This window comes from Thermobia domestica, chromosome 15 (genome assembly GCF_964235325.1).
Source record: "Thermobia domestica chromosome 15, izTheDome1.hap1.1, whole genome shotgun sequence".
Taxonomy (NCBI): Eukaryota; Metazoa; Arthropoda; class Insecta; order Zygentoma; family Lepismatidae; genus Thermobia; species Thermobia domestica.
This window is the reverse complement of record NC_137468.1, coordinates 75,812,362-75,831,459: the sequence shown is the minus strand read 5'-3', so window position 1 is coordinate 75,831,459 and position 19,098 is coordinate 75,812,362. Positions and strand designations below refer to the sequence as shown.

The following is a 19,098-nucleotide window of genomic DNA, read 5'->3' as shown; positions in this document are numbered from 1 at the left end:
GGTAACTATTCTAAAATATCTGTTGGGTTTTCTATCTTCCGAAGTACAATTTCCTCGCAGAAGGGGCAAGCAGCTCACCTTGCCTCCCTGATGGGCGCCTTTGCATTCCAATGAACATGTCAAATGATATGAATGTTGTTGACTCATGCAGAAGGATTTAAAATGAATATTTTACTGTCTGCCAGTGTTCAGTCATGAGGCAAAATTTCACTTAAAAATTAACTGGCTCAATGTCCGAATATGAGATACGATGTATATATTTACAGTGTTGAAGAAATGGTATAGGGCTCTCCAAACCTGAACGTCTTCTGTAAGATCTTAAGAAAAGCGAGATGACACGTCATCAAAGTTATGTAATTAGGGGTTTGCAATTTTTCTTCTTTGCAAGATTATGCTGACGACATTGTTTGCGTCCAGCATTGACAGGTGCATTCTAGAAACCCCATATGAATGCTATGTATGCGGGTCGAATTTAGACGAAACGTTTCACAACAGTAACATGGATTTAGGGTATCCCCTTGACCCTAATGGGTAATATTTTCCAAAAGTATTGTTGCTAATGGACATAAATAGTAAAGTTGTGGCACATTAGTGATTTGAGTAATGTTAATTCAGGCAATGATATCATTTTAAGATAAATTCAAATCCATAAGCAATTTGTAAGAAATTTTGATAGAATTCTACATATGATACTGGCTTTCATAATGTTATCGTCAATTGCTAAGTAATGCAGTGTTGTGTAATGCACAGAATACTAAGTAGTTGAGAAGTATTCATAAGGAATGCGAGTAGTAAATCGTTTATGTAACCTTTTATGACAAATATAGTTTTAAATAAAATTCTTTTTTTAAGTTATGATTGATTTTTACCCTCTACATCAGTGCAGGGTCATACAATGTTTTATTCGGTGTCCAGGGATAAAAATGGATCTGAAAGGTAGGGGGATGCATGACGTCACGCCGTCCCCTGTGCATATCTTTACGCATTGTAAATTTTTAGGATATGGAGGGACTCAATAGATATTTTTGTATGTGGGGGGACGTCCGTCTGCGTTCCCCCTCATTTTTACCCTTGTTGGTATCTTTGTAATGACATTTCACTCTAATTATAATTTTGTAGCATTTTAAAAATTTTAGTCTAGTTAATTAAGCTAATTAAAATAATCGTACATTACATTTAAGTTATTGTTTCATAGGTAAAATTATCAAAGAAGCATAAAACGAGATGGGAAGAAGACTACCAGCTTATTCCAAATGAAGGTCTTTTTCAAGAATATCTTGAAATGGGTAAGTCTTTTTTTTATTGCCACATTAATACTTGTAGCACTTCTATTGTAGATAAGAGAGAAGATATATATAGAGAGAGAAGACATGGATAATTAAACGCTGTGATTAAAGTGACTCAGAACTTTACTTGAAAAGTATGTACATTCCTAACATGGACATTTGTGGAAAACTATGTATCTTCATGGGTATTCGTAACATACGGTGGCAGGAACAGAAAGTTAATAATAATTAAACGTGAGTACAGAGAAAGAGATGGAATGTGACACCGTATTTGTGCACTGTTAACATCTATTTTGTTTACTAAAAAAATCGAAATGCGTAAAACATGCTATTAAAAAAAAGTAGAGGTCTTCATCTGGGATTTACCCTAGTATACAGCATAAAGGATACGGCACTTTTGTCACTATTTTATTGTTATCTTGTAACATGTGATTAAGATTGAGTTATCAGTAATTAAACTCATGTCATTTATAAATGCAAAGTGTATATATAGCTACATAGCATTCTCTATTAATACCGATAGATTCGAGGATTCCAAATTCTATTTCTGATGTATGGATGCAGAACTTTTACGCGAAAGTTATTTCTTTAATTTGTAACACGCTGTATAATGCGAATAATTATTATGTTTTCCCATCTTGAAACTTTAATACAAGTGCACGTTATAAATGTTCAAAAATCAAGTAGAATACTTACTGTCATCACCGCCGCTTAGGTAAGTATTCACAAAAATAAGCATAACTATGATTATGCCTTGTAGGCTAGAGGAGACGGACGATTGATAAGAATCAGTTTATGAAAGAATTGATGGTGGAATAAGAAAACTGGAAAAAACGAGAAAACTTCCCACGGACACGATAAGCACCGTTCCTATAAGTATGAAAGTAACGGCACTTTCTTTTTATTTGTCAAGCAGATAGTGGTCGAATTGGAAATAAATTTTAAAATGTATGCGTAAATTACACGGTTATGGTTACCAGACATAATCTTCTTTTTCCAGTACCTAAAAATAATCAGGGCGGATTTTTAGAACAACAGAATAATGTTTTCTTTCTCTGTGGGATGGATGGTGTATACAACTGCTTAAACTTCAATATTTGTAAATAATTGTTATGTTAATGTTCTTGCAATATTCAATTTCAAACGAAATAGAACATATCCAGTTGTAAGCGTTAAGGAAAGAAACATAATGTGTCCGTAATCGATATGGAAAATTTTAGTTGTATAAAATAGATTTTCTTGCTTCGCAATTGAGATTTGTTGAGTAACTTCTATTTTTTTGTGGAACCTAAGGCCTTCTCTTTTTGAACGGAACAAAAATTTGAAGTTCAAAATAATCCTTTAGATTGCGAAAAATTCGCGATTGGATAGCACTAATTCTGTCTAAGGAAGAGTTTGGAACAGCGCCATAAATATCTCACGAAAACTGTTTTCGTCGTTGAAACAAAACAACAGTACCACGAACGTCCTGAAACACTTTGAGGATCATTCTGTACCAGTGTTCGCAAAATTCTGCGTAGAGCAACGCAACGCAACGAAACTCAATAACTGCTATGCCAATTATCGCAAATTAATTCGCAAATTTTGCTTTGCGTTCACGCAAGTCATATGGGAATGTAGAATTATTTTTTACTTTCTTTTTATCACAAATGAATAATAATTTAACTTCCTGTTAAAATTTCTGCTGTATATCTGTATTCTTAGCTCTTAACAAGCCCTCGTATTTACTTAACACAGGTAGATTTGCGAATATTTTACAAACTTATTTGTTATGTTTTAATGATAACATTCTAAAACCTCACTTAATTCTTTCTGTTGTTTTTGTTAGTGCTTCAATTCGGCTTTATCACGATCTTCGTGGCAGCATTCCCTCTGGCCCCTTTATTCGCACTTCTCAACAATTGGGTTGAGATTCGATTGGACGCACAAAAGTTTGTTTGTGAGACGAGGAGAACGGTGGCCGAGAGAGCAGAGAACATTGGCATCTGGTTTAAAATCCTGGATATGTTAGCGCATTTAGCTGTCATTAGCAACGTAAGTATGTTAGTTCTTTTATTTTTCTTGTAACTTCATGTTTGAAGAAACCTAAGTTTCATCGCGGTAAAAACAAATTATTAGCGTCATACTAAAGGCCTGACTACTGCAGGAGACATATGTTAGTCGAACTCTTTATTGTGGCACTAATCACGCCTCAGAACAACTCTGCATAAGGCCCTACATACACTATGTGATCAAAAGTATCCGAACACCCCAAAACATACGTTTTTCATATTAGGTGCATTGTGCTGCCACCTACTGCCAGGTACTCATTATCAGCGACCTTAGTAGTCATTATACATCGTGAGAAAGCAGAATGGGGCGTTCCGCGGAACTCACGGGCTTCGAACGTGGTCAGGTGATTGGTTGTCACTTGCGTCAGAAGTCTGTACGCGAGATTTCCACACTCCTAAACATCCCTAGGTCCACTGTGTCTGATGTGATAGTGAAGTGGAAACGTGACGTAGAGCACAAAAGCGTACAGGCCGACCTCGTCTGTTGACTGACAGAGACCGCCGAAAGTTGAAGAGGGTCGTAAAGTGTAATAAGCAGACATCTATCCAAACCATTACACAGGAATTCCAAATTGCATCAGGATCTACTCCAAGTACTATAACAGTTAGGCGTGAGGTGAGAAAACTCCATGGTTGAGCGGCTGCTCATAAGCCACACATCACGCAGGTAAATGCCAAACGAATCCTCGCTTGGTGTAAGGAACGTAAACATTGGACGATTGAACAGTGGAAAAACGTTGTGTGGAGTGACGAATCACGGTACACAATATGGCGATCCGATGGCAGGGTGTGGGTATGGCGAATGTCCGGTGAACGTCATCTGTCAGTGTGTGTAGTGCCAATAGTAAAATTCGGAGATGGTGGTCTTATGGTGTGGTTGTGTTTTTCTTGGAGGGGGCTTGCACCCCTTGTTTTTTACGTGCCTCTCTCACAGCGCAGGCCTACATTGATGTTTTAAGCACCTTCTTGCTTCCCTCTATTGAAGAGCAATTCGGGGATGGTGATTGCATCTTTCAACACGATCGAGCACATGTTCATACTGCACCGCCTGTGGCGGAGTGGTTACACGACCATAACATCCCTGTAATGGACTGGCCTGCACAGAGTCCTGACTTGAATCCTATAGAACACCTTTGAGATGTTTTGGAACGCCGACTTCGTGCCAGGCCTCAATGACCTACATCGATACCTCTCCTCAGTTCAGCACTCCGTGAAGAATGGGCTGCCTTTCCCCCCAAAAAAAAAAAACCTTTCAGCACTTGATTGAAAGTATGACTGCGAGAGTGGAAGCTGTCATCAAGGCTAAGGGTGGGCCAACACCATATTTAATCTCAGCAGTACCGATGGAGGGCGCCACGAACTTGTAAGTCATTTTCAGCCAGGTGTCCGGATACTTTTGATCACAGTGTATTTACTATCCATATAAGTCAAGACCAACAGCTACATTTCTTATCTGAAATATTTTTAAGAAAAAAGATGCTTGATAATTTAACTTCTCTCTTGTAGAATATTTTAGCTAAAAAGGTAAAGTAAAAAAATACTAAGGTTGTCCGATCGACTGCCACCCGGAGTGCCCGGGTTCGAAATACATTCTACGAGATTGAGGGCCTACAGGTTTAAATGTTAATTTATCTATACTTAGGTGTTTATGCCTCGTATGTTGTATTTACTTGCTATTATTTATAGGCCTAACAACGATTATATTTTTAATGTGACAATGTAATAAGTTTAAAGTATTTTCATTGTTGCATCGGTATTATCTCCTGGCACCAACATTGTTTTCATCTTACTATATCACCGCAAAATTAGTCGCACAAAATTAGTTTCTATGGAAATGAGCTGCACCGTTGACTTTTCTGTTTTGAAATCTATAATATCAACATATTTGATGACAAGAATGACAAGAGTTAACGATGGTCATTGTTGTAACTTATAGAGAAACTAGATGTACAAAATCTGTTTAAAACAATATAGTATGCCCTCACTATTATAGCTTACCAGTCAGCAATGCATATATTGATTAAGTGTTTAGAATAATGAAAGCCTTATGGTTGAATGATAGAAACAAGATTCAACAGAACTTGACATGACAAACGGATATATTCAAATGAAGTTAAAAACGGTTCTGGAAAACAGTGCTCTTCAGGCAGCTCTAATAGATGTGAATAATAACATAGACGTTTATAACCACTAATGATTCGTTTTATCTTCATTTAGTTAGGTACAGTATAATTTGGTTAGTAGTAATTGTAGTATTAGTAATACTAGTTGTAAGCAGTGGCGAACGCAGAAGTTCGTCGATGAGTTTTTAATCTCCAAAGTTCATATAGGTAGGGCCGTGCCATGCGGGGGGCGAGCGGGGCGACGGCCCCGGGCGCCGAAGTAAGGCAGGAGAAATATTCGAGGGAGAAAAGGAAAAAAGATAGGAAAAATTACTTGGAATATATGTATGGAGGCGCCGTCGTATACTCTCGCCCCGGGCGCTGATTTTCCACGGCACGGCCCTGCATATAGTCCTATATATTTTCAGTTATTTGTATATGCACATGTTAACTGCTTACTTTTACATAATATCTTGCTCAAAGGTTGAATTAACGCCCCGAAATCCCTCTTGTGTTGTAAGTGTTAAAGTGTAACAGTGTAAAGCAGGCCGGTAGCCAGCTCAAAAATGTAGGGGGGTTGAAGTTAAGGGGGTCCGATCCAACAATATTATAGTTCATTTGCAAGCCTACCGTGAAAAAGTTAGAGGGGCAGCAAAATTTAGGGGGCTCCGCTCCCTAGACCCCCCCCCCCTGGATACGGGCCTGGTGTAAAGTAAGTGTAAGGGTGACAATAACATGCACAAATTTTAAGTTTCAAATTCGTCTCCACAATTACTCAAATGCCTTGGTCTTCAGTCTTACCTTCAGGTCAATCTGTGAAATCATATAAAAAAGGCGTTACATTTGTTTGATCTAATATGTTTTTGATAGACTTTTAGTTCAACAGTTTATGAATTATTGTTTAATCTTATCTCATGAACCTGCAAATTGTGTTTTAAAATAACAAGTATACATTGGATTGGGGAGTATAAAATATCAATGACTTAACTGAAGTGTTCGCGCGTACATACGCAACGAAGACAGTAACTACCTAACCTTTCAACATTGCATTGTATGAGATACACCTCTGTGTACTGTTTTGAAACCTCACACATAACAAAATTGCACCATTTAGTGAAACAGTTTATAATATATTGGAATAAACTTAGTAAATGCAGAAAACAAGGAAAAACTAATGCCACAAAGTAGGTCAGACTGGTTTTGAAGAAATAAGGCGCATCTCTATAAAGAAGGCCTTGTCCAGCCCGTCATCAGAAAAAAAAATGGCTCTACATTGTCTCTCCGACCTCATTACAAGCAGAAATGCCAATTTTGAACTCCTACAAGGGGGTACGGTTGCTCAGTAGTAGAGCGCTTACCTATAGTGCGTGGATTTTCTCCAAATACTCCCGTTTCCTCCCACATATTCATTGCACTAATTCTTCCATCATGATTCACTTGCCTTAATCATCTCCCTTAGCCTAACAGGGCATAATCATGGGAGGTTAAACTGAAATATATAAGAACTCATTTTCTGTTGTAATGTTTCACTTTGATGGCACATTATTATACAACAGCATACCCACATTCGAACAATCATTAAGTATATGATTCATATGTCTGTCAATCGTCAGCAAGACATATTTCTTTGAAGTTTCAGTGGCCTTAATAAGATCAAGAATTTCAAATGTGACAACCTAATGTATGTTATGTAACTCTTTATTTAGTACATATAACTTTAAATCCGTAGGATGCTTACAGTTGAGAGTTTTTCAGATAAACATACGAGTATTTGATTTATTTTGTACCATATTCACCTATAATTTAATATTTTATATATTTGATTTTTTAAAGGGTTTCCTAATTGCCTTTACGTCCGAGTTCCTGCCTAAACTTCTATATCAATATGAGTATGATTGGAATCTTGTTGGCTACGTGAATTTTACATTGGCATATTCACCAAATGGCACAATGGCTGAGATCTGTAGATATCGAGGCTTCAGGGACAATAAAGGCAACCATACACCTTTCTTCTGGAGACTTCTTGCAGTACGATTCGCATTTGTTATTATATTCGAAGTAAGTATCTGGATATTTTAATACTTATTAATTATAGGGAGAATATATATTTGTTTTCAAAGCAGTAAGAAAACTAAGTATATACTGAACTCAATCTTTCATGGTAACGTGAAGTGGGAAGTGCCTTTAAGTAATAAGGATGGGTCAGTAAGGAATAACTATCCAGGTATATTTTCTTAAGTATGAATCTTGAAGATTGAAATAACGTTTGTTCTTGAAGTTCCTAATATACTTCTATGATCAAAATCTCTGCACAGGTAAGTTTCGTGTCATAAGAAACATTGCACAATGAAATAATATTCTTTAGATTTCACATCACTGTTCCTTTGTAATGTGCCTGATGTTCCTTTTCTTTGAAATAGACTTCCCCTCATTTTCTAAACAAATTACATCGTGTCTTGCCATTTTCATGAACACTTACCTTCAATGGTGTTTCCCATGAATGTTCACAAACAAGACAATTAAAATCTTTCTCTTTCATTCTTTTTTTCTTTTCCCTTTCTTTTTTTGTAGAATACGCGTGTTATTGACAGCTCAGCCCTCTACAACTAAATTTTACATGTAATACATGTAATTCTGCTCACGCAAGTGACGCCATGTGTGCAAGCCCCCAATGCAAGAGGCCCTGGTTTGATAACCACGGGGAGATCATATTCTTCGGGTCCCATTTTAAACTGTAGATCTACATGTCATATAGTCTCGACACTAAAAAGGAGCGTTAAACTCCAAATGAAGCAAAGAAACAAACAAACAAAACTAATTAAGCTTTTACAAACAATATTTTAGTATAAGGATTGTTGCTTTCCTATATGTTACTCGTAATGTAACAAATTATAAACAATATTGTGATATAAAAAAGGTTTTTTCTGTATACTATTACAACAGTTAAGTAGTTTTAATACATACTAGATTAGATTAAGCCCATTCATATGTATTTTTTAATCAAGCAATTAAGGATGCCAAATATTCGTTAAAATTTTGAATATTCAATGTGTTCATTTGTTTAAAGTAATACATACGGCATTTTTCAATTCATTGCGCTTTGATGATTCACTTTTTGAAAGTATGTATACGTAGAAAAGAATGTTTTTATTAAATGATTGGAATATTACTAAAACATTATGGATAACCTTAGTACGCGGAATACAAATAAACTTGACAAGCCAAGTTGTCCATGGTACGTAGCATCAGTTAAACTACTAATGTAATTAAACGGCTAATGTAGCAGAACAAACATTAAAATAACTATGAACATCCATGGTACACAGGAATAATAAACAACTAATGTCGTCCATGCTATACACGACAAAGATAAAAGAATAAGATGTGATAAGCACCACAAAAACAAAAAATCATGGTTATCCATCGTACTTAAAAGAATAAAGAACTTACAAATAATAAAGTACTCTATGGTACACAAAAAATAAATAATTAAAGCCACCAAAGTATATGTCAAAAAAATCAGCAATTAATATTGTAGAAAATACACGATAGGAATATTTTTTTAAAGTTGCCTATGGTATATAGGACAAGGGTTCATTAAACATCTTCGATTATCAATGTTATGGTTTCAAAAAGTATATTAAATGACTAAGGTTATACGTGTTACACCGGATGAAAAATTAACCAAAATTGTATTAGTTGGTTGACATTGACATTAGTTGGTTGGACTAAGGTTGACATTGTATGCAGAACAAAACAAATAACGACTGAGGACATCTTTGGTGCGCAGGATACAAATCAACACGTAAGGTTGCCATGGTACGCATAGCAAAAATAAATGAAACGACTAAGGTTGTCTGTATAATGCAGGGTATAAATAAATTAAGTGACTAGTGTCTTTCATTGTACAAGGGCAGAAATAAATGAAATAATTGAAGTTTATCTATAATATACAAGACAAAAGTAAACACCTTAGTCGTCCATGATACGCTGGTTAGAATAATTAAAACGGTCAAGTTTGCTCTTGATATACATTACAAGAAATTAACTAAATGATTAAGAACAATTTTGTATGCCGAACAAAGTGAACTAAATGACAAAGTCATTGTGTAATACGCAGGATTCAAATCAACTATATTGTCCCTGATGCAACGGAAGTAAATTAAAGGACTAAGATTGTTTGTGATACGGAAAGCAAATTCATAAATTGAACGGTTAATATTTTCCACTGTACGCAGGATGGATACATATCTACTAAGATTATTATGATACGCAGGACAAAAACAAGTAAACGAAGTTTACTATGATAAAAAAAAAGGACAAAAAACCTGACTCAATCGTCCTTGGTATACTGGATAGATCAAATAATTGAGGTTGTCCACGATAAACAGAATAATAAGGAATTAACTAAAAGACTAACTTCAAATTTGTATACAGCTATGATGGAACTTGTTACAAAGTTCATGACACATGACTTGAACAAGCCCAGTGTGACCGGAGGCGATGAAACATCGTCATATACATAGAGAGTATATATCAAGCTATTAATGTAATACTAACAAACACGATTCTCTCTCTCTCTCTCTCTCTCTCTCTCTCTTCTTACTAAACTTAGATTTTTTCCATCTGTGTATGTGTCAAGTCGTTGAACTGACTGATAATTACAAGGTTTTTCGGAGTACAAATACAGGAAAATCACATAAATGAAAAGACGCTTTTCTCTTATAAGGGATTATTAAATATAATATAACGAGCTGTAAGACTTACCGTGAGGATGTAAGAGATGCCTCTGAGACCAAACAGTGTTATGTTAAATCGTTTTGTATGGCTTATGTTCAAAACCACTACATTACTTTTCAATATGGAAAAATGAACAAACATTAAAATTACGTTTCAAATTGAAATCATGGTTCTTAGATTAAGAAACATTACATCGGCAATGATGATGCTGCAGTAGTGCTATAGAGTGTGTCATTGAGTCTGTCTGAGTTACCAGATCATCCTGCCAAAGTTGACCATGGTACGTATACAGAAACAAATTCCTAAAGTGTATACAATGTGCATAGCACAAATAAATTACTAAGTTGTACATGATAAACGAGACAAAAAAATAAAGACTAAGGTCAATCATATACAGGGAACAATAGTAAAATGATAAGCTTGTTTATAATACTCAAGCAAAAGTAAATAAAGGAATTAAAGTTGCTGATTATGCAGGGTAAAAGCAAATTACGATCGTCCATGGTTGGATAGAAATTAATTGAATGATCAAGGTATCCACGACAAAATTCACTAAACCACTAAGGTTTTCCGTAGGAAGCAAGACAAAAAATGACCAAAGCTATCCCTATACCAAGGACAAAACTAAATTAAGGACCAAGATTGTAAGCAGATCAAAATTAACATAACAACTGTGGTTGTCCATGCTATCCTGGAGAATATATATATATAACTTACGTGATTCACAATGTTGGAATCCAATAATTTCGTGCTATAGCAAATATTACATCATACACTTCATAACCTGAATTGTCCAGACAAACAAACCAACGTCTACTTTGTATAATCGACAATAAACCATTTGTCCCCAATCGAAAAAACGCAATTTGTTCCAATAACATTTATTTCGGTCACTGAAACATTTAACCATTTGTTTATGACCAATCAGACACTATTACAATAAACGAGGCTGCGCAAATACTCTCAGACAAAATGCATTGAAATTACCAACAATTAGTCAACATCACAAGAAAGTAAACCAACAACCACGACTTAATATTAAAATTTCTCTTCCTCTTTTAAGCATCGCGTCTCTAGTTTTATAGCCCTGCCAGTTATATCAATACTATACAGAAACATTTCTTCAAACCATACAATCAATTTGTATTTCCAACAACTATTTCTCCCTTTTTCACCTCTGTAGCCATAATAACATTGACAGTTCTTACAAATCCATACAATTGACTAATTAACTATTCTTCTAAAGTCTTACGTCCTTGGTGATAATCTTCTGATTTGCATAATCCTTTTTTGTTTTATTGTTGTGATTTATCTCGAATTTTTAACTCCTCATATTGAAATTCTTCAAACTTTACAGGTCTATATGTATATGAAAGCAAATATATTTTACCCGATCAGCACGTACATGTATATAGTGTGTGTGTAGGCAGGTTTGCAAGACAATCTAATTTATTTTGTAAAATATTCAATTCCAAGTAGTCAGGTAGGGAAAGTTTGAAATCCAGCAGACCTACAATTCTCAAGTTTTCTAAAGGAAAAAAGGAAACCTTGTACAGTTTTTTAAAATTTTCATGAAATTGCCTGCTTTTTCCAGAACGTTTTGCGAACGAGCTTAATTCCCTGACTTTTCCAGATCGATGAGACCTCTATTTTAAATTATCAGTAACAAACTTAACCTTAAACAAGGCTCTGGAGATCAAAATGGAACTTATTGAGAAGGAGAGCCTATGTTTTCACCTCAGTCCTGAATTTAAGTGCCAAGTGGAAGATCAGCAATTAAACAGGATTAGAGGTTTCATGCATCCAGCACAAATATGGAACCAAACATGACCATTCTTAAGACAGACACAGACCGAAAATAAGTTTTGGTATAGCTTTTCGCAGATAATATAATTCCGTTATGTGTATCATGAATGGAACGCTTATCGAGCGAAGGGCGCACGATGTTTCAATTGCGTAAAATCGATCATTTGTTTAAATATTGCACCACAAAATAAACTTGTGACCAAATCAGGGGCTTAATTAAAGGCGATATCTCAGGAAGTTGTGAAACATGGAACGAATAGGATAAGAAATTCAGAACTTCACAACGTATTTTAGTAATAGGTTTATATTATACAAAGTGTTATAAGTGAAGACTGAGAATAAATATGTTATAAAGACAAAAATAAGTTACATAATGAATATACTAAATTCTAAAATTTAAATTTAATAGAAGCCCAGGTTTTAATATAATAGTTTATAATATTAACGTTTATTTTCAGCATGTTGTGTTTGGAATATGCCGCTTAATAGATGTGTTAGTACCTGACATTCCAGAAAGTTTGGAATTAAAAATAAAACGTGAGAGGTACCTTGCCAAACAAGCGCTACAAGATTCTGATACCATCATGAAGGTACGAATATAAATTCGTAAGTCTATTTCCAATAATTTTAAAATTTAGATATATAATTCTATAATTTAATCTCATAATCTAATTAATAGTATGTTACTATTAATGTATAGAATTACATATTCATGTTAGCTATACTTGATGTAACTATAGTATAAATTAAACAAGATTGGAAGATGATAAAAGTATTCCCTGTTACCTGAGTTTACTATGAGAAATTGTCCCTAAAGAAAAAATAAATAAAAGTAGGAATACTCTTTATGTATTTAAATCCTTAGATGAGCAAATGTTACTTCGTTTCCCTCAACTGAAAACCATAAAATCCACCTAACTATTATATCCTAATATTACGAACTTATATGAAATATCTGAATAGTATTTACTTTAAAATGTTTTGGCTATTAATAATAATGAAATAAAATTTTAGTCAGAGACATATTTCAAAATTGAAGCAAACGTTAGGGTCTAGATATTGACAGTACTTATATATCATCATATTTTCAGTCGCATGACTTATATTCTGTCACACACGTTTCACTCCATACAATGCTGCTTGCTCCAAATTTATGAGATGTTTAAGTAAGCAACGAACATCGCACATGAGAATTTCCAATCTAAAACTTCATATCAACCAAAACATCTAGGCATCTTAATGTGGAAATTTGGCTGATAGCAGTTATGTCACTACCGATTCAGTACTAAATTATAATCAGTACAATTTTTGTCTAATTTGAAAAAAAATACAGTTCGTTTAACAAATAAAACTGTTTATACAGTATACAACGTATGCCAAAAATAATATACATACATTGTACTGAGAGAAGCGAGTTGTGAAAACTGATATCCATTGATAGTGACTTAATTTTTTCTAGTATTTTTCCCATCACTGATCATTATAGATTGAAGAGTCCCTTGCCCTTATGGAGCTGAAGTGAGGAAAATCAATTCCTTGAGGTGCAGAAACTTTATAAAAGTAAGTTGCGAGTTATATGTAAATACACCGAGTATATATTGAAAATATTATTCCAAAAGTCTATCCTCTCTAATTTTCGGTGTTGGAATACCTAACATCAAAGTTCATTATTAAAAATATCGCTAACAAAATGCCACAACTTCTCCCATTTAAACATCGCATGTGATAATTTGGTAATCTAGTTGTACATAGCTGGAAAGTAATATTGTCCTTCGTTGTTAGATTTCGATTTAGTATTAATGAAACGATGCAGCAACCCTATTACATGTCTGCCATATGTTTACTTGTAAATTACAGAAGAAACCAATAAACGTGCTTTGTATATCTCGTGTAGACCAATTACAAAAACAGACTAGAAATAAACTTAAGAATGTTTTCAATATCAGATTGCTACAGTTTCTGAGATATGATGGTAGTATATGGTTACTTTCATATATACATTCATCTTAATTTTGTTAACTTCCGAACAGTATGATAAGCGTTCTTGCAAAGCCTTAATTTTATTTCTTGTTAACTATTTTCGACGGAAAAGGAACATGAATCATATTTTAAAAAACGTTAATTTTCTGGTAGTAACATTATTGATATCAATAAACAATAAGAAGTACTGGTCTTAATACCAATCCTTGTGGTACTCTATATGATACGCCACAAATACCGAAGCTCCTTAAATTCCTGTGATATATCTATATAATTCAATAATTTCATTTCATAGCTTTCTTCATTTTCTAAAAGTATACGAGACTAGATCGAAAGCTTTTGATAAATCAAAGAAAATATTACATTTTGTCTTCATTTATGATATACTATTTGGTGTAAGTATACTAAATAATGTTTCACAATTTGCCTCTACGCAAAACCCTTTCTATGCATGTAATTTTATGTTATAATTTCGAAGTAGTTTGTAAGCTTACTCATTTAATTTTATTAAGTATGAATAATTATTACTATTTAACAATTATTTATGTCTGAATTTATAACTTCAAAGAAAACTGCTGATAAAATGGTTTATAAGTATTTTCATTGCACTAGCTTTCTTCTTTTAAAAGGAGAGTAACTTTTGGTTGTCGTAGTCCATCTGTCGGAATTCATATACCAAGTAATAAAGATTTATAAAATACTGGATAATAATATAGCTTGTAATGGCTTCATTAATAAACTAATCAACTGTTTTAACAATGGCTGGAAGGATTCTTCCAAAATAATTACATGCTTTACAATGTATATACTTGTAATTTATGTATTTTACAAAAATGGATTTAGTCTCAATAACTCTGACGACAAAAAATAGCATAATGTATGTAATGTCTCCAGAATTGATTTAAAACTAAATAAAACATAGTTATTAATATAACGTGTAACTTTTAATATCTTCGATTGATTTTCTATATTTACTGACACTGATTTTAAAAACAATGTCCAGTTAATAATATTACATACAATATGAACATAACATTGAGTGATTTGATATTTAACTGGTAACTGATGTAGCGGAATAAAGCATTAATGATATAATGGGTTCAAATTTGATCTCATTTAAAAAATAAGCAAGTAAATTACTATTAATAATTTTAATTTAGAATAGCTCTTCAGAAATACTATACGTCTGAGATATATGACTATGATGCACTTCTCATTTAGTATTCCAGCGTTGCCAACCCGTGAATAAAAAACTACTTTTATCAATCAACATACGAATATAATTTATAATCGGCGTTCATGACAGTGTATCATTGTTGAAGTGCTGTCCTTTTAGACGTTGTGTAGCACACATATTGCCTCAGACATTCATTACTGACACGCCCTGAAAAACAAACGAATGAACGATTACTCATACGCTCCTCACATCAGAGTTTACCATCTCAATTGAGTGTGCACTTTGACCGCCGCGTGGCGCTGTCGAGAGTGACGGAATGAAGTGGATATTTCGTATGAAGAGGGATGCAACGCAACGATGCAATCTTCATACCGCTACAATATATGCTTCACAGGTAGATATACTACTTTCAAAACAAGCATCATACATTTTTAAAACTCTACAAAGTATTTTTTAGGGCTCAAGAGCACTAAAGCTATAATACGAATAATAAAACAGTATTTCGATTAGAACTGAGATAAAAGGAAAGGATGCCTAACTTGACCATTCTATTGACAACTGCTACGTAATTAATTTCAAGTGGCGCCAGATTCGATTGTACTTACTATACCTTTCATGTGTGAATTGAGGTCACTTGTTATTTATGTATTCTTAGGTTATACAACACTTTTCGTGGTTTTGTACATTTTATGCTCATGAGTGTTTATTAATAGTTCGAAATAGAAGTGGGAGATATGGTTATGTCATACATCCTATGTCTATCTTTGTAACGAAAGTTCCCTCCTAACTTTTCAGAATTATTATTATTAATAATATTTTTGTGATCCTAGTGATTATTGCAAGCATTGTTATTGCTATAGATATTTAAAGCTATACAATGTTCGACAGATTTACTGAGAAGTCGTGTTCCATGATTTACTTGTGAACAAGTCTTTGAGGAGTGGGAGAGGGCAGTTCAAACTTACTTTTATCGTCTTTGACTGCCATAATAACAGCATGTTTGAGTTTAATATTCTTCCAAAGTTCAAGCAAAGATTTTTTTAATCTTAGAGAAGTCTTTATACAGTGAACTTATTGGGTAGATTGATTAACTTTTAAAAATCTAATTAAATACATGAATTAAGGAATCAAATTGAAACAGACAGAGATAAAGTTCCTACCATTACTGAGATGGATGGTATAGTATCTAATATCTAAAGTTTAGCCGAATCTCCGAATTTGCTACCATACGTTATATATGTTTTTCCTTTATATTGATGGGAAGAGTTCTGATTCTCACGTTAAACTTTCTTCAGTCTCAGGCTGCCTTTTATCTTCAATTTTTTTTTTAAATGTAGCATTGTTAGGTTGCAGAGAAAGGGAAAAAGTCAGAAAGGGTATCTATCTTGAAATGATAGTTTCAAATGAATGTATATTATTGTTCATGCTAACAAAGTGCGTACATTTATCGACAAATAGAACTTAATTTTATTTTACATAACTGCAGAAAATTTTCCTTGCTTCAAAATGAACACAAGTGATAAGTTCTTTATGTTATGTTTAGAGAGAAATGATTGTTTTAGTAATTAGTCTTAAGGGTGATTTAGCAAATCTTAGGAAATTCTAACATCGCTTCTCTTCAATTAGAAGCAGGAACAAACCTACTCATATATTTTATCCATAAGTATTTTGGTTTTTGATAAAAGACAGTTTTTATAAATACGGTGATTATAAAGCAAAGATACAGGACGACTTCCCTGGCTCATTGTCAGCACATGTCTCACAGTTATGTGTCAAAAGAAGCTTATCAGTAAAAGAAGCCAGTCAAATCTAGATACTCAGATCTAATGATCAGACCTAAATCAAACATGGATAATATTTCCTGTAGTACAAGCCGTGTTTTAAATGCTACATGTTGAAATTTAATATCCACCATATATTTATTGTAATTATGGTTTGTCATTGTGTAGTTGAACTCATTTCAAGAAACGTGACCTTGACTTTTAGGCAGCGTTTGGTAAACAGTCCATATAAAATCAACATTGAAACATCGTAATCAATAAATAGAGGTATCCAAAGTTCAAAATACGTATTAGCTACAGAGGAAGATAATTATCAATTTCAAATCACTAAACTAAATTATTTATATTGTGTATTGTTTGTAGACACTAGGTTTTTCAAACTCACAAGAATAAAGATCTGAAACTAGCTCTAAAACCACCGTACATTTAAGTTTTGGAAAGTAATTTCATGTTTGCTACACATAACTAGATCCCAAGCACATTTCGGTTTGCTGTCATTTAGAAACTGAACATCATTGTTGATCTATTTGAAGAAATTTTTACAAGACAGATTAAAATTTCAAGGGAAACCTTGGAATCTTAGTTATTCATAATAAAACTTATGTTTCTTGTTACCCTAACTTTAATTCTTTATTCAATCATGTCTTTCTTTTAGGTCGCAGCACGAAAGGACGATGAAGAGGATGACCTAATTCCAAATGGAGGTATGGCATTGGACCTTACTTCTGATCTTGGAGCTATGTATGGTTCAGTGTTACCTCCTGAAAACCTTCCTCCTCCTCCAAAACTAGAAGAATCTTCTTCAACAACTCAACCTCCCGCGGAAGAAAAAGGACAAACATGATGCAACGTGGCTACCAAATGAACAAACAACTATTAAGATTTTTTTCTTGGCAGCTAAGATCTCATCTTGAAAGAATCTCTGAAAGCAAGAGAATTTCGATTATATAACGCAATACAAGAAAATTTTACTGAATCTGATTGCGAACATAAAACAAATGTAATTGAATCCTGCCATCTGAAATGTAAAACAAAAAATAACTATTTTACCAAAAGCAACTTCTTCAATTACGATTCTAATTAATACATATGCATACATTATATATCAATTAATATGTAAGGTAGATTTTGAAATTCTATTCTATTGTCTCTCTATACTATATCTATTTCTTTCATTCATTCCATCATTCCCATGTGAAAGACAGGAACAAAGTAATAAATAAATGTAATCAATTACTCTTTAACCGCGCTGGTGTTATGACATCATAACTTTGCTTAAAGCGTAGAAAGTAAGTTTTTATTACTCCTTACAAACAACAAGATATAGATATTTAAAACAAAATGAAATGTTATGTTTTATTCCTCCATTTTCTGTCTGTGGCAAGCTTTAATAAAATGTTCTTTGTGACTGAAGGCAAGCGATTCTCACTTGCAATTCAAAATATTTAAAAAAGTACTACGGGTGAATGTGCTGTATAATTTTTTTGACTATTGTATAAACAATTGTTAAGAACGAAATCATTCCAAGGAAACGCAAGTTTTTTTCTACTCTTTTACGGTAGAAATTTGAGAAGTATGAAGAAGACATATCGTATGAAATGGTAATAAGTTAATTTCGAAATAATGTGTCCATACTGTAAAAAAAATAGTGTTAACAGTTAAGTTGTTGTTGTTCTCTTTTTTTATAATACATTCTGTGAATATATGTAAAAAAGAATATACATAAATATATTTTATCTTTGGATCTTAGAAGACCAGGGGTTTTGCTGCTGTGTGTATATATCTGTACCATACATACTTTGGCAGAACTCATATTCAGACTGGCCTAACATGTACAAAGCTTCTTATTATTCATGACTGTAGAGTAGATATTAATAAATGGATTTAAGTTATATAAACCTATCATGCTCTTTTATTTTAGTCCCTGTAGTCTGTGAATGACATCGTGCCTGAAATAAGAATGCAATTCAGTTGAAAGAGCAGAGTGGTTCAATATGAAAACAAACGATGCATTACTATATTACGCATGCTTCCAATTTTCAGAAAAGTTTACACAAAAGATTGGACATCGAGATAGATGCTTGAAACTTTCCTTGATGTATCATTCTCATTCTTTCCTCATTTAATGTCCTTCTCTGATTCCTTTTATGTTGCATTACTATTTCAGAATCTTCG

At 33.6% G+C, this 19,098-nt stretch overlaps 1 protein-coding gene across 3 annotated transcripts in view; it reads left to right on the top strand.

Annotated features, from left to right (window-relative positions):
* Nucleotides 1-18,825, top strand: part of LOC145671096 (anoctamin-7-like) — a 1,175,643-nt gene extending 1,156,818 nt beyond the window's left edge. For all 3 annotated transcript variants that reach the window (XM_081739856.1, XM_081739857.1, XM_081739858.1), the window contains 5 exons: nucleotides 1,196-1,286; nucleotides 3,115-3,320; nucleotides 7,273-7,497; nucleotides 12,444-12,575; nucleotides 17,579-18,825. In XM_081739856.1, coding sequence (XP_081595982.1) covers nucleotides 1,196-1,286; nucleotides 3,115-3,320; nucleotides 7,273-7,497; nucleotides 12,444-12,575; nucleotides 17,579-17,767 — 843 coding nt within the window. In that variant the 3' untranslated portion in view covers nucleotides 17,768-18,825. The remainder of the gene's footprint in view (nucleotides 1-1,195; nucleotides 1,287-3,114; nucleotides 3,321-7,272; nucleotides 7,498-12,443; nucleotides 12,576-17,578) is intronic.
* The last annotated feature ends 273 nt before the right edge of the window (nucleotides 18,826-19,098 follow it).